General features: G+C 35.8%; 1 protein-coding gene across 1 annotated transcript; it reads right to left on the bottom strand.

Annotated features, from left to right (window-relative positions):
* Positions 1 to 1,781: 1,781 nt before the first annotated feature.
* Positions 1,782 to 16,613, bottom strand: Smp_137540 (disulfide oxidoreductase, putative; the record flags this gene model as incomplete). Its single annotated transcript, XM_018790999.1, has 7 exons — positions 1,782 to 2,818; positions 4,040 to 4,071; positions 4,213 to 4,541; positions 5,236 to 5,475; positions 5,683 to 6,040; positions 14,143 to 14,378; positions 16,588 to 16,613. 7 exons carry the CDS (start codon positions 16,611 to 16,613, stop codon positions 1,964 to 1,966), a joined length of 2,076 nt encoding a protein of 691 aa, XP_018645789.1. The 3' UTR covers positions 1,782 to 1,963.
* Positions 16,614 to 17,122: the final 509 nt, after the last annotated feature.

Here is a 17,122-nt window from a genome sequence, read left to right as displayed (position 1 = left end):
AGTTCAATCTTGAGGCAGAGAGACGTAAACTTTGCAATCGTAATAAACGGAAACACAGATAGAGACAACCAGTGTATTTTAACACAAATTACAGAGTTCTTTGGTAAAATGTGAAAACCATTCGTTTAATACTTCATTTTCAAATTCTCCATCAATTGTCTCAAACTTTATTACCATAACAATCACTCTGTTCACGTTCTCTTCGATCCGATCTTCTTAACCTTCTGCTGTCAGGTATTTCATTTATGATCGGTGTCATATACTACATATATCGACAAAAGTAGCATACACCACACTATCACTTGACTGGTTGACAAGCTCGCGCGAGTAACAAGACGAGTGTCAACTGAAACATCACTCGATCTATTACCGATTCGAAATAGTGTAAAAAATTAAGTGAAATAATGTTCCCAAAAATAGTTTCCGCTATTGGTCAAGGCTTCTTTATTTCTCTATTCACATCAATAGAAAAAGTGCTTGGTTCAGTAGTCTTGAAATACAGAAATTAAAATGAAGAAAGATGTCATAAGTAAACATGAAACAGACCGATATTACGTAATAAGATAGAATTGAGTACATTCACATCACTATGAATGTGAAACTGAAGAACTAAAACCTAGAAATTTGAACATTTCATTAACGTAAATTATCAGACAGACCGAGAATGACTACCGACAACTTTATAAACTAGTGTAATGTCCTGGTATAACTGTTGATGAGTTGAGTGAAGGTAAAACATCCTTTAATATCAGATATCTAACTCACACCTCGATGAACTTAGTTGAACTACACTGATTAATTAGCTCTAAAATATAGTGAACGACAGTGTTTATAGAACAATTGTATCACTCAGGTTCGCTAATTTGAAACACACTGAATATAATCAACCAAACAACAGTTTTAATATGCTTCAAAGATTTAGTAATGACCGAATTTGATCTGTTAAATGATTTAATCAAACTACTAAGCTGAGTGAAAAGATACTGGAAGTTATTCAATATTAGATGATTAAAGACAATGGAAAATACCATTGAATCATTATAACTACAATATTAGAAGTATGTTATTAAATAAAGTTTTGAGAACAAAGCCGTACTATACTGGAGTGTTTTCCGTTGAAAAAATCTCCCAAACAATGCCGACACTAGACAACCGATGGAATTTAGAGAAGGCTCCTAGTAAGAGCTATTCGCTTTTCTATCCCATACGACTTCCCGATCTCGAAGATGAACTACGGAAAATAAAGAACTAATAAACGAAAACTACCAAGGAGAAGGTCATGGATAGCCGAGCTGTCCCTCAGAGTATACGTTCACCTCCCAGGTTCATTCTCAAGCATAATATGATAAAATATTATCGCACTTTGTGAGCAACCAGAAACTAACATCCGCTTACAAACCTCTAATTGGTCACTATTTGACGTTTGATGCCAGACTTAAAGGATCACAGAATAATCACATTTCGCGAGCTATAAGTATCAAACATAGTATAAGTAAATCCATTAGTACATTCTGTACGTATTCATTAGGTAAGCTTTCGTATGTCATCATCACTTGACCTATCTTAACATCAAATGTGAAATAACCGAGTAAGGCTACTACGTAACATAGTATGAGAAGGCGTGCAATCTCTTCTATTCAGTTGTTTTAATCAGTCAGGCATAGAGAAAGGTGACGCATTCTTTGAAATATTCGGCAGATCAAAACATTATATCAGCAACATGATTTACTCTACAAGACGCAACAACAACAATCAAACAGAAAAAAAAATATAAAGAATGTCAATCTAATCAGTTTCTATTTGATAAACAATAAGCGAAAAAGCTTGAACTTTACAAAATCCGTAAGAAATTAGAAGTAACAAAAAACAACGAATTTTCTCCTCATTGGTTGCTCATTCTTAAATGCCACAACACTAATGAGTACATGATTAGTTACTGTCGTTGCTATATTCTTTGAAAATACTACTTATCAGGTTTATTATCTACAGAACTAAATGTTGAATTATCATTATTATTATTATCTTCATCTAATTTCTTCCTTCTTATATATTCTTGTAAATGTGCATAATCTTCAGCAATCTCTCCATACAGATCAAATTGACTGGCTATTTGACGTAAATTATTGCTTTTTGGGTTTTCTAAGTTGTTTTCTGTGGAGTTGTCAAGATCAATGATAAGTTTTTGAGCTAATAAGCTACGGGCTAGATTAAGCCGACTAGGTGCAGGATAATTTGTATCTGTATAAATTTCATCAGGCATATTCCATAGTAGTATACCAACTAATCTTTTATCTTTTGGAGTAAGATAGAAAACAACACCTTTGGTAAGTCTACCTATACTAGAATCAGGTATGTGGGAAAAAGATCGAGCAGTGGAATTCTTTTCTTTAGATGACTTATGTTCAATATCATTATCATCATCACCGGTAGTAGCGGAAGAAGCAAAAAAAGCACGTGTTAAAAGTAGGCGTGAATCAATCAATCCAACTGCATCCCACGATATTTCTTGACCAAGTGTAGACCATATAGATGATTGGTGTTGATAGTGTGATGATGACATCCCAGTTGAAGATTTATTATTACCGAATAATGAAGCAACCATATTTTTTCCAGCTAATGATCCAGCTTCTTCAGCGAAATTTAGATGCTCAACACGTCGTCGACAACCAACAACTGGATCCCAATAAGATGCAGCATCGCCTGCCACAAAGACACCTTGTCTTGCTTCCAATTCGGCATTCGCTAGAAATCCACCATTATTAGGATCTACTTCAAGGGATGCATCTGAAGAAAGCTCCGTGTTCGGTTCTATACCAATCTATCGAAAACAAATGAAAATAAAAATATTTCATAATATGTAAGTACGTTACAATCATGAAATATAATTACCATGTGGACATTGGAATACAATATCCCAAAAGTAGATGAAGTTCCAGTGTTATGTCCTAGGTCCCATCAAATATCACGTGATAAGATCGACAATCAGGACATTGGCTTATACGACCTTGACAGTGTGTCCAACCAATGCCATGTTAGCCAGTACGAGCAGTCTAGAGTCAACTAAGAATCCTTACAGGTTCCTCTTCACATTGCCATGCCCTGCCCTATCTGTCGAGTCCAGAACACAATCTCAGCTTCCCCTGTATGAATCGTATATTTCAGACATACTTGATTTATACAAAAGTAGACTAGACCACATCAAACCATCAAATCAAAAATAATTATTATACAACATCAAGCCAGAAGTGGCTGTGAGTGTGAAAGACTAACTAGTCAATTGGGAATAACTTGAGAATAGTAAATCGTATAATAGTAGTCAATAGGACAAATGGAAGCTTATAATAAAAGGAATATGAATATACATATCACATAGTTACTAAATAGTTATACAATAAATAAATAAATAAATAAATAAATAAATATATATATATATATATATATATATATATATATATATATATATATAGCTCAGAATCGATCACAATGGTGTCGGTGTATACACTCTTTGTCTTCCCTTAAACCGTCAGATAAAAATTACTTTATACCCTTCTTTCTACAAACTAATTCTTTCTCTCCGTATCATATCCTCATACACAATCTTTCTTTTATATATTACTACCGTTAAAGTAACTACTTCTATGAACTTGGTGTTCATCTTGTTATGCTAATGAGGTAGGTGTCGCAACTTGGACCGATGCATATATGTGTCTGGTCCTATGTTGTAGCTGACTGACCCAACAACTTTGAAGTTAGTAAGCACATTAATTCGCCCATTTGAATTCAATATGATAACCTATGTTTCAATAAAAAAATGCTAGATGACCAAGAATAAACTTAGGTAATTTTACAACACATTGATGAATAACAAATTTTCAGGATGATATGGAGGTTAGACCATGCACTAGAAATAAAAGAACCGTCCTAAGTAAACTCTTCTTTTCAAAGATTCTTCATGTAATGTCATTATATAATCGGAAGTAACTTCTTCAACAGACATTTATTGTAAATTATATTGAACGATAAAAACGAAGAAACTTACAGCAAAAACTACATGATCAACATCTATTTCTTCTACTCTTTCAATGCCAGATATTGTACGTCTAATACGTAGGCGAACACGCCCAGTATTAGTACTGGCTATTCCATTTTCCGATGGTAAAAGTTTTTGTGATTCATTTACAATTGTAGTAGTAGTAGTAGTAGCATGAGTACTAGTGTCCACATTTGTATTAGGAATAAGTGATAAGCTGACAACATCTGATGAACTCCACAATTCAATACCTTTACTTGATTCAAAACGTCCAACAGCTGAAGCTAAACATGGTGGCAATACACTGCCCATTGGAACTGTTTCACGAAATGCATGCATTATAGTTAATTTTGATTGAGTTTTTGAATCAGGATTATCATTCTTGCTGTCTGTAGATTTTGGTTGTTTTAATAAACTAACAGATAATTCACTTCCGAGAAAACCACCACCAATGACAGCAATCCTGCCACCACTAGCTCGACGGAGTTTATCGGCAAGATCTCGAAGATGTCTAGAAAATGTCATAAATCAAGTGTCATATATTTGATAAAATAAAAATGTGTAAAAAAATAACAATAAATTCAACTTTCGATAATGTAATAAAAAGACGAAGATTATCAGAACTATGTGATATATTAGCGCAATACATTTCGAATAATCTGATCACACATATACTTGTTAAGAACATTTATATATAAAAATAAAAGGTCAACTAGACTGGAAATGGAAGGTAAGGGCAGACAAAGATAATAAAGAAAATAATATGAAAAACAACTTGAAGCTTCATCACGCTGGGTAATAAGCTAATATTACCAGGGCAGGTTTAACATGTGAACAAACCGTTTTTGAATACATAAAGGATGTTTGAATTTTCGTATGGCTAAGGCTTCAATAAACCTTAGTATACGCCCTTTTAAGCTATTTTACAACACCACAAGAGCCGTGTTAAGTTCAATCCCATGGCCTGTTTCAACTATGTGTTTGGCAATAGAGAATGACGGACGTTTAACATCTACGCTTATGGGGTCATTTAATTCTATTTGTTTTTACAAACATTCAGGTACACTTTCAGACATCCTAATTTACAAACCACAATTTCTCCTCCCTATGTATGAGAGGTCATACATAATATGATTAATATATTCATTGAGATACCCAAAAATTAGAAACATAACAGACTCATAAACATTACAGAGCACACCTACCTGTAATCTGCTATGTTACGAAAATAAGAAACATGTCCTGTATCAGTTAGATTTATACCGGTTCGACTACACGTTTCTAAATGTTTATAGCGTCTAGGCGAACCACCTGTAGCTAAAAGACAACGATCATAGGTTATCTGTCTACCAGATGCTAGAAAAATGGTACGTTTATCAGGATCCAGACGAACCACAGGATCACCTCGCATTAATGCTACTCCACCATATTGGACAGAACTTAAACTAAAAATATATTAAGAATCAAACAACAAAAAAGTGAATTCGTTAATTCATTATCAGAACTTAAAGCATAACAGTAACAAAATGTATAACCAAAATAATTATTCTTGGGTACAGCTTAACCCTATAAAAAATTGCACGTAGTCCTCAAATCATAGTTAACAATGTTTAACTTCATCAAAGAATCTAACTGTGTATATGAAAACTTACGTTTCTGGTTTTAAAAAGAAGCTATCTGGTTCATAATATAGCCATGAATGTCGACGAATATCTCCATCGCTTCGAAGTAACTTTTTCTCTTTATCAAGACTTCGATTCCATAATTCTTTACTTAAAGGTGGTCTCAAGTAAGGTGGCGGTTCAACAAATGAAGTTTCTTCAATACCTGGTTCAGCTATTGTACTTGATTCCCTACCACCAGAAATTAATAAAATTCTAGATGTTGGGTCTGAGGCACGTATTGAACGGGCTGCTGACATTCCAGCCGCTCCAGCACCAACAATAATGTATGGTACATGTGAAGGAAATATTTCATCTTCTGGTTTAATGTACACAAGTGATTCCGGTACTATTAATAAGGAATAATAAACAAACAGAGACTATGGTGAAACCCAATTGTCATAAAAAAGGATAGTTAGTTTGCCACATAGAACGATTAAATGATATATGTAATGAGTTCTCAAGTATATATTTTGGTGATTTGAAATGCTAAAAGATCCAACTTTTGAAGTTAAGAATATCAAAACTATACTAACACTGACATATTCGGAAAAATAAAGTTCTTAAACAACTTCATTTCAGATAGCTACCTTGATGGAGTTGAAGTAATGTATAAATTAATAAAGAACAGGGTGATCAAAAGACTCATGATCTTCGTCATATTGTAATAAAAACGTAATAACAGTGATGTAACTTTTAATTTCATCTATTACAGATACCTTACTGAACTCATTTAATTAGTCGATTTATTACTGTTTTACAAATGTTAAGTAATTTCCTTAAAGTATTTAAGAAAGGTCAGTCAGTCAAAAGCGGCATAGAATCTAGTATATATATATGTCAGTTCAAGTTGTCATACAGGACTATCACGGCGAGATAAAACTGTCAGGGTGTCCCAGAATAGTAGAGGTAATAACAACATCAGTGGTGGTAGAACAGATTATTCATTGAAGATACAACTTGAGAACAAATATAAGTCATTGAAAAAATATGGGAAGTTTGGAAGCTTATGATTTAATGGAAGACAAAGAGTGAATAGACACGTGCTATTGTGAGCGATTTTGAGCCATGTCATTCACAGTCTCTAGCCATTGACTATAATAATCACGCGGACCCCGACATATTAGCATGGCTTACTCCAATTAATAATGACGTCTTGGTTTAGCCGTTTCTAGCTTTCTTTAAACTTTAAACTTACTACTACTACACCAGCTATCGTCGCACCGCGAAGGAGGAAGTGGGCAAGCATACATAACACGTTCCAACCACCTTAGTTGGTGAGGATTTAATACTTTCAATCGATTCGCCATCTTTACCTAGAACCCTATCCCTAACCTAATAAAAATAGAAATCTTATCCAAATCAAAGATGATCATGGGACCGCCTATATCCTCATTAACATAAAGTGTTCCTATTTTCTATTAGGGATTATCTACTATTCTAAAGTATAAATGTGAACAACTGACAGATTAAAAATCAATTTAAATCTAGTGCTTATTAACACTATTATATTCATAGATATTTTGATAAAAATGCCCAGTTTTACGAAACGAAAATATGTAACACTTGGACATTGCTGAAAGTATACAATGGAATAGAATTCCATAAACAGGTTAAGCGAAGTTTGAACAAAAAAAACATTTTAGTGAAATCTAAATATGACCCGTTAGTTCTTGGAATTTACCGTCAATTATTGTTAATCAAGTACAAAAAACACTGTGGAGCATGAAGCAGACTTATTACATTTTGTCTGCTCTTAATCACATTCACTCTGCTTTGCAGAGGCTATTACGACCTGACCTTTGCATACCGAAAGTGTGGTAAGGAATTAAAAAACAAAAATCAACAATTCTCAATAATTCATTAGGTTAGTAATTTTCTAAATCCCACTTAAAGTCCTCTAAACGGTAGAAGTAAAAGCCGTTCGGATTAAAAAACTGGAACTACGTGTGCAAAAGAAATATGTTCAACTCATTCTCTTACCTTGACTAACCTCACGGCCAATAGATCAGTAGTGAACTTAATCATAAAATAATCTAAACTGACTAATATAAAAAATTTTCACAGTCAAATACTGTCATCAGTATTTTTATTCACATATCTTTATTATTATCATTGGTTTAATATCACTAGTGATCTTCCGAACGCATCAGTAGTTTAGGTAGCACTCACTTCAATGCATTGTTATTTCTTATTGAATTCATATATCATCTCCCAATAAGCACTTAATTGAATCTACAATTATTTTATGTTATCCATACTTCTTCTTGATTATTAATCTCAAAATCACATTTAATATTAGATATTAGTCATTTTAAAATAAAAAATGTTATAGTTGAATTCATGAGCCAATTAAAGCTAGATCACCATGGAAAACCTGGAAGCATTGAACGGCCGTTTCGTCCTGGTATAGGATTCCTCAGCAGTGAGCATCCACAATACCGCTCGAGGGATTCGAAACCAGCTCAAAGAGCATAACTTAGATAAGCAGATCTTAATAAGTTATCTTTAATTGCATTTATTTATTTACCTACAATTATAGGACAACACAACTCCGCCTGTAGCTTTTCTAGGGCTACTGCTGGTTCCAAGCGCGAGTATAGGAGAAGTGTTTGGCATGGGATTGGCAACCCCTCCCCGTTGAAGAAAATCGTGCTAAGAAACGCTAACCAGATTAAACAAATTAGACCATTTAAACTCTGCTCTCGGATTCGAAGGAAGAATTATGACGCCTAATGTTGGAAACCAAGATTCTTCGGAAGTCACGAGGCCGATGCTTCTTCTAACAACTAGAGCATCAATTTGATAGGTATATGGAACGTCCGGACAATGTCGGAGACCGGAAGTACCAATCAAATAGCAATGGAAATGAGGGGATACAACTGGGAGGTACTCGGAATCAGCGAAACCCATTGGGCACAACCTGGACAGCAAAGGCTAGATACGGAAGAGATGCTTTTGTACTGCGGTCACGAAGAGGAAAATGCTCCACACACTCAGGGAGTTGCTCTAATGCTGTCCAGAGAAGCACGAAATGCATTTGTAGGATGGGAACCTCACGGATCCAGAATCATCAAGGCACCCTTCAAGACAAATTAGGAGGGAATCTCGATGAATGTTATCCAGTGTTATGCACCCACCAATGATAGTAACAACGACGTTAAAGATCAGTTTTACGAGAGGCTGCAATCGGTCATAGCGAAGTACCCAGGAAAGGACCTGACAATTCTGATAGGAGATCTGAACGCTAAAGTCGGAATGGACAACACCGAATATGAAGATATTATGAGACGACATGAACTGGGAGGAAGAAACGGAAATGGGGAGAGATTTGCAAATATATGTGCATCCAACAAATCGGTTATAGGCGGCACAATGTTTCCACACAAACGCATACACAAAGCTACATGGATCTCACCGGACCACACCACGGAGAACCAGAAATATTATATTTTCAACAATAGAAAGTTCAGAAGGACGATGGAAGACGTGAGAACTAGGAGAGGAACTGATGTAGCTCCAAATCACTACCTGGTGGTTGTCAAGATGAAACTGAAGCTAAAGAAGCCTTGGAAAACTGGACAAACAACACCATAAATGTTCAATACAGCCTTCCTACAAAGTATGTAGTAATCCCATTCAACTATTGTATTATTTGTCTACTCACTGTAAATTAAACATTTAAACCACTATGTAAAATTATGTGTAAGTCTAATTGAGCGCATGCCTGCACACCAATATTAAGTCTATTCTCTCATTGGTTGTAACACACAGACAATCAATGATTTATCCACAACCAATTAACACTCATAAATATATATAGATTTTCAACTCACTTATTTCCCTGTGTGCCTATTTCCTGCACGCTTGCGGATTTTACCGATCTTAAACAATAAACTATTTATATAAATGGTATTCAGGCTTTTGAATAATCTCGAGTAAATCCATAACTCAACAAGGAGATTTAGCCTGTGTTAAAAACTCAGTTAATGGGATACTATTTATTGGAGTCAGATATAGAGGATATTAACCTCGACAAGTACTGTAGTGAACAAGAACGCAGGTGGAGACAATCGAATGTATTTGACACAAAGTTACAGACTAGCTCACTAAAATCTAATAACCATACAGTAAACAGTTAATTTGCAAAATAACAATCAATTGTCGCAATATTGACTGTTCCTTCTGCAAATATCAGTACATCTTCTCTGATTTCATTGTTCATGCATTTTCATACCGCTTGCGCTTCGTTCCTGTTCTTTCCCTACCGATCTTCTGCCAAAATACATTTTATGCCTGACCATCACCATATACTACTTATGTGGATATATGTAAACCACACCACAGTACTAATAAACACAACAAAATCAAGGTAACTCTTAACAACAAGTTCCACTCAAATAAGAAACTACTATGGAGAACAACTGGAAACGCATCAAAGAAGCATTAACTTCAACTGGCCAGGAGGTACTGAGCCGAAACAAGCATCATCATCAGGAATGGATCTCTATCGAAACTTTGGACAAGATTCAAGAGAAGAAGAACAAGACAGCAATTCTAACAACAGTCGAACAAGAACAGAGAAAGTCAAGCCACAAGCTGAATACACAGAAGCGAACAAGCAAATAAAGAGCATTAGATCTGACAAGCAGAAGTATATGAAAGGACTAGCAACGACAGTGGGAAAAGCTGCGAGAAAGGGAAATATGAAACAACAATGTGACACGACGAAGAAACTGGCAGGGAAATATACTAAACCAGAGAAACTGGTCAAGGACAAGGAAGGTAAGCTAATCACTGGAATTCAAGGACACAGGATCAGATCGATGGAACACTGAGGAACTCTTGAATAGGCTAAATCCACTGAACTCATCGGACATCGAAGCAACACACACAAACCTTCCTATAGATGTCGCCCCACCAACGATCGAAGAAATCAGGATGGCCATCAGACAAATCAAGAATGGGAAGGCAGCAGGACCTGACAGTATACCACCTGAAGCTCTGAATTCAGACACACAAGTAACTGCAAGATGTTCTATGTTCCATTCAGAAAAATGTGGGAGGAAGAACAAGTGCCACTGGCAAACTGGGAAAAAGGACAACTCATCAAGATACCAAAGAAGAGATACTTGAAAAAATGTGTGAACTAGAAGCATCGCACTACTGTCAGTACCAGGAAGTATTTTCAACAGAGTGTTGCTGAAACGGATTAAAGATTCAGTAGACGTCCAGCTTCGAGACCAACAGTCCGGATTCCGTAAGGATCGGTCGTACACAGACCGAACTGCGACACTATTGTGTTGTTGAACAATCAGTTGAGTGGAACTCGTCACTATACATCAACCTCATTGATTATGAGAAGACGTTTAACAGTGTGGACAAGAGAACATTATGGAAACTTCTTCGACACTATGTATTTCCTGAGAAGATTGTTAACATCATCCAAAACTCATACGACGGACTACAGTGCAAAGTGGTGCATGGAGGACAGTTGACAGATACATTTCCAGCAAGGACCGGAGTCAGACAAGGCTGTCTACTCTCCCCCTTCCTCCTTCTTCTGGTGATTGATTGGATTATGAAGACCTCGACCTCCGTGGGAAAGTATGGAATACGATGTACATCTCGGAACCAATTAAAAGATTTGGACCTTGCAGATGACCTGATCCTTCTATCCCACACACATCAACAAATGCAGGTCAAGATAAACAGTGTAGTACCAGCATCTGCATCAGTAGGCCTCAAAATACACAAGGGGAAAACCAACATCATCATATACAACACTGTGAACACCAAGTCAATTAAACCTGATGGAGATGCTCTGGAAGAGGTGGAAATATTCACGTACCTGGGAAGCATAATAGATGGACAGGGAGGATCCGATGCAGACGTAAAGGCGATGATTGGCAAAGCAAGGGCAGCATTCCTACAGGTGAAGAACATCTGGAACCCAAAAAAACAATGTCAACTAATATCAAAGTGAGAATCTTGAATACGAACGTCAAGACAGTTTTACTGTATGAAGCTGAAATGTGGAGAACTACCACAACCGTCATCAAAAAGGTACACGCCTTTATAAACAATTGTCTACGTAAGAAGCTGAATGTCCGTTGGCCAGATTCCATCAGCAACAGCCTGCTGTAGGAGAGAAAAAACCAACTTCCAGATGAAGGAGAAATTAGGAAAATACGCTGGAAGTGAATAGGACACATTGAGGAAATCATCAAACGGCATCACGAGGTGAGCGCTAACTTGGAATCCTGAAGGGAAACGAAAAAGAGGAAGGCCAAAGAACATAATGCGTCGGGAATGGGAAACAGACATGAAAAGAATGAATAGCAACTGGAAAGATATGCCCAGGACAGAGTTGGATAGAGAATGTTAGTGAGTAAGTAAAATAGTAGGACAACACGTTTATTGGGAAGAACAAAAACGGTATTATTTGAAAATATCTCCAAACACTTGCCAAAAGAAATATAACAGTGAATGACTGACTCCAAAATACTTAGCAGTTGAATGTGAAGACTTATAGCTTCTGCATTTATTTATCCATGATGTGTTCTTCCATAGATATGTAGAAGAACAACAGGAAGCCAAGAAGTACAAATGACTAAGTTTATTCTAGCCAGCTGTCAAACTTTTGGATCAATGTAATACTGATTTCGTGGAATTTTACGAGTATTTTAAAATCTATTTCCGAGTTATGAACACTAGATTCAGTCAGAGCTAAACACATATATTCAAAACTATGGAAACAAACACAAATTTGGCCATAAACATTTATTCCTATATTTGAACAGTCAAATAACACCTGCCGCATATCGAATCTTGATATGTGTCTACAGATTTCAGAGGTTATAATAAATCAACAAATACATTTACTGCCAAATATATCATAGGAACGTATGAGATGTCTGGTAATTCCTTAAATTGAACCTATAACTAAACTTATAAAATAACGTGTAGTCGTAACTCACAAACATCAATAAAAGTTATTAGTGAAAGATGGTTTCTGTCTGACACTAACTTTTCCAACGTGGCCTTTAAAGCTTTTATACGGCCACACGGTAATTTATACTCAACTGAAAAGCGGCAGGATAACATTTGTAAAACCTTTCATTTATTTATATAAATCAGTATGTGGAAGATTAAGAGCACACGAAATAAAATGAACTCACCTTATCTAAATGTTAGTTGTTCTTAGTTTACAAAAGTTTAGTAAACGAACTAATTGTATGAAATTACATCCATTCAATAAATCATAGGATTCCAAGAGCTAGCTTAGATTTAATCAGTTAAGTAGTGTTAGTAACTGTTACCTTACTAGGTATAGTTTATAACGTAGAACACAAACCTTTACTTGACTGATGAGTTAACATACTTTAAAACTTTGTTGAAAGTCTCATATAATTTTCTTTAATTTAAATAAAATAAAAAACAATAGGGATTCATTCCGACGGTTCTCTCCAGCTTCTTCCAATCAATAAATAAATGGATCTATATAGTTAGGTTATTCTCATTACTCTTGCTTTATTCCCAAAGAGTGGAAACCACTGGTTCTTTAGACATAAGTTGAACTAAATATTATTGATAATAGTCGGAAACTTTCAGAGATAGACTAGGTAGTTATGAATCAAATAAAAGCATAACTCACATCAGCGGGCAGGGTACTGCTAGGCAAAGATAGGAAACCAGTTGATGAGGGTGTGAATCTTTTCGACTGAGGTAGTTGAAGTGTGAATTATATTTGCCCTACTGCAGCCCAATTTGAAATGAGACGATAGTTAATGCAGGGGTAGGTCGGAAGGAAGCTAATGGCAACCAAACCAAGACGTGAGATCAGTCCATGAAGTCACTGACTATTGGGTTGAGTCGTTGGATTGGTCAGAATCCACCTGATTATCGTAGCCAATGGTTGGAGACATTTAACGACATGATTCAGAATTCTTCAAAATAGTCTAGATTGGTTCACTGTGTATTCCCTTAATTCTTGAGTTTGAAATCATCTAATAACTTTGATTTCGCGAACCCATTATTTTTCCTCTTGAATTATATTATCTATGCCTAATCTCTTCTATCACCACTGATACTGTTTTTATTTCTATTACACTAGCATTTGTTATGATAATTTCATCTCTTTGCGCTGATGCACTATGTCAACTTGAATAAATGCAGATTTGTGCCAGGTTCAACTTTACCTATGATTGAATTATTTAGCAATCTCGAACCCTAGATCACTCAATTCTCTTGGAGGCACAGTATAAGTTCAAGTATATTGCACACTGTCTCTATCAAATACGCAGTAAAGTGAGTCACAATATCAAGTTATTAAAACAACTGCATAATTTAGACCGAAGACAGATGGAATTAGATAAACAATGAACATTTTGAAAACAGTTGATAATATAACATGTAACTTTTCGACAAAATATACAGATGGTTACCTACTTTCATCATGAAAATCTGAATTTGTAACTTCTTTCACTGAATCTGTAAAAGATTCAGTGACCTGGGAATCGACAGAATCCGAAGTATCCAACTGTTGTTGCTCAACAATAACAGGTGAATGATCACTTGAATTCCTAGTTTCATGTTGAATTGGAGATGTATTCAAAACTGACTCAGAGCCATGTGTCACAGGTATTTCCAACGCATTTGACGCTGAAGATACTTCAGGTTCCAGCCTTGATAAATATAAGACAAGAACAGTAATCAGTTTTCTTCTTGAATAAAAAATGAGAATAATAAGAAAATTATTTCTTTGACCATTACTTTGTCAAACAAATGCTTCCAGTATTCATATTCAGTTTTATACTAACAGTACACGTGGTATAGCTTTTAGAATTATGTAACTTCAAGCAATATCTTTAGGTAATTACAATATTTAGTGAAAGCAAAATGGAAATTTAACGCAGACAAATTGAAAACTATTAATGAGATTATTTTTATGAACTAAAAAAATTACGTAGAATGGGATAACTTGAATATGTCTAATATTACTTAGATGACCCAACTTGCCTGTAATAAGGAATATGATAGAAGAAATCTTAAGATGATTTTATAACAGTTTAAGCTGTATATTATTCGCTATAAATATGTAGGAAAATGTCAGTCATTCATCGTTAAAATGAAGCGTGATTTGGATGTGTGACGGCTCAAGTTTCTGTAGGCGATTAGTAGGAGACGAAAATAACAAGATGAACACCAACATAGAACGAAATAATGAAGTAATAGTGGTAATGGGAAATACTGGATATAAGAAATACGGTTCAAAAGGAAAAAGTGGAGAGGAATAAATGAAATACCAGGACTCAAGATGAGTGAATGCATTTTCGCCCTTGTAAACGAATATGAACCATATCACTCATTCTCCAACTAATGGTCGCATAGACACCAACCAAATAGTCTGTATCAATTAATACGTCACAATTTAAAAGTCAATGACTGTGGACTGATGCCACGTCTTGATATGGCCGTCCATGGCTTTTTTGCATTCGGCAAACATTGCCCTGTAGAGGTAGATGGTGACTTGTAGTTCTGACCGCTTCAGGTTTATAATCGAACCAACCAGTTCCTCATTTTATCTGGTGCCCTCTAGCCTTAACACTAACCACTTTTTTCTGGTTGACCATTGGGCAATATACACGATAATTGTTGAGCACGTTTAGTAACTAGTTCAACGTTTGATTCAGGACTGTGACAATAGTGGAGGGAGAACTAAACCATATCTGGAAACAATGAATGGTAGTAGAAAACCACAAAAAATGACAAGAATCACATTTAAAAAGTAGTAGAATGTGATCGTTACAAAATATCTTAATGATTTGCAGTATTATTGAAGAGGGAAGCAACCAATAAATAGTGCATCAAGTTTACGGGGGTTGCTGAGTTTTGCGGGTTACACAACGGACTGACTTTAGATAGCCAGTGGAAACAAGCAAGAACTGGACAGTTGTTTCGAAGTTCCCATCCAAAGCCGCACCGAGAAATTTCTGATCTCGTGGTGAGCGGTCGGTCTTCATTTTATTTTGTAGTTTTTGAGCATTTATACTTAAGCCCTTATGATATTGTACATGTTTCATTTAAAGCCGGTTTCACTGACTCTTTATAAGCATAATTATCGAGGATACTATCAACTTCCAACTGGTTAGTAGTGTGAATATGCAAGTTACAATAAAGGTGAAACATGAACAGTATTTTTTTAATAACATTCAGATGTGCTTAGACAGGAATTGTCTTTCGCTGCTTCTCGTAATGCGCATAAATTAACCCTTAGATAACGTAATAAACGTAGTCTATTCTAACTTAGTACATGATTAGTAGAAAGTTGTATTTTAAATACTTCACCATTGGCCACGGGAAACTGGAAAATACTAACTAAATAGCGACTTGAAGTTTAACTTCGAGAATATAGTGCAATTTTATTTAAAGCACATTTATTCGGGTAAAATAGTGTCGAAATTTGCACAGTACATATAGTGAAAATACAAACCGAGGAAGGGTAGTACAATCAATAAAAAATGAGCAATAGCATTCAGCAAGAAATACAGATCGGTTAAAAGAATATTCACGAAAGAATTCAAGTTATGGAAGTTCATCTCACTTTCATGAATAATATAATAGAAAACTGCAGCAGAATAATCAGTGGCTCTTATTTTTAACCACATCTGATGTTTCAGGCTATTGAGTTGCACGCCCTCTAGGATCCTAGCTAGGAAGTTGCGATGGACCAATAGGTGCTAGTTTATACAACGGCGCTGTCATAAATTGACTACCGCCTTATTTTATCAACGTCGGCAAATAATGAGCGGTAGGGAAGTTTCTTAGATAGCATCCGGAGAACACCTTCAAACCACAAATGCACTGCATACCTGACGTTTTACAGAGACTTACATTACGACAGCGTTAATATGACCCATACTGGCATCAGTGCTTGAAGTCACTAACTTCTAGTCTGAGCCGTGTTGGTAGATGCAGACTACTTGGTTGGGGTCTGCGCGACTATCGTAACCAATGGTTGGAAACTCTAGGTGACATGGCTCAGAATCGATCACAATGACGCAAGTGTATACACTCTTTATCTTCCCTTAAACCGTGAGATTAAAATTGTTTCATATCTGTCTTTCTTCCTGTGCTTTATCCTTATATACAACCTTTCTTTTATATATTTCCATCACTATATTAACTGCTCCTATGAGTTTGGTGTTGTGCTAATGAGTGAGGTATGGCAACTTGGACCGATGTATATGTGTGCCTGGTCCTACGTTGTAGCTGACTGACTGACTTGTACAAGAAGCAATGACTTTCAGTAAACGTAGATTGATCTTACATGTTATGCCACCACTAGCATTTACAAAACTACCCACACACACCAACTTTTCGACTACTTCTAATGATTCGCTGCAAAACGTCCATGCAGTCACCGACT

The sequence above is a fragment of the Schistosoma mansoni genome, assembly GCF_000237925.1.
Source record: "Schistosoma mansoni, WGS project CABG00000000 data, chromosome W unplaced supercontig 0115, strain Puerto Rico, whole genome shotgun sequence".
NCBI classification, from domain to species: Eukaryota; Metazoa; Platyhelminthes; class Trematoda; order Strigeidida; family Schistosomatidae; genus Schistosoma; species Schistosoma mansoni.
This window is presented reverse-complemented; position numbering and strand designations above follow the sequence as displayed.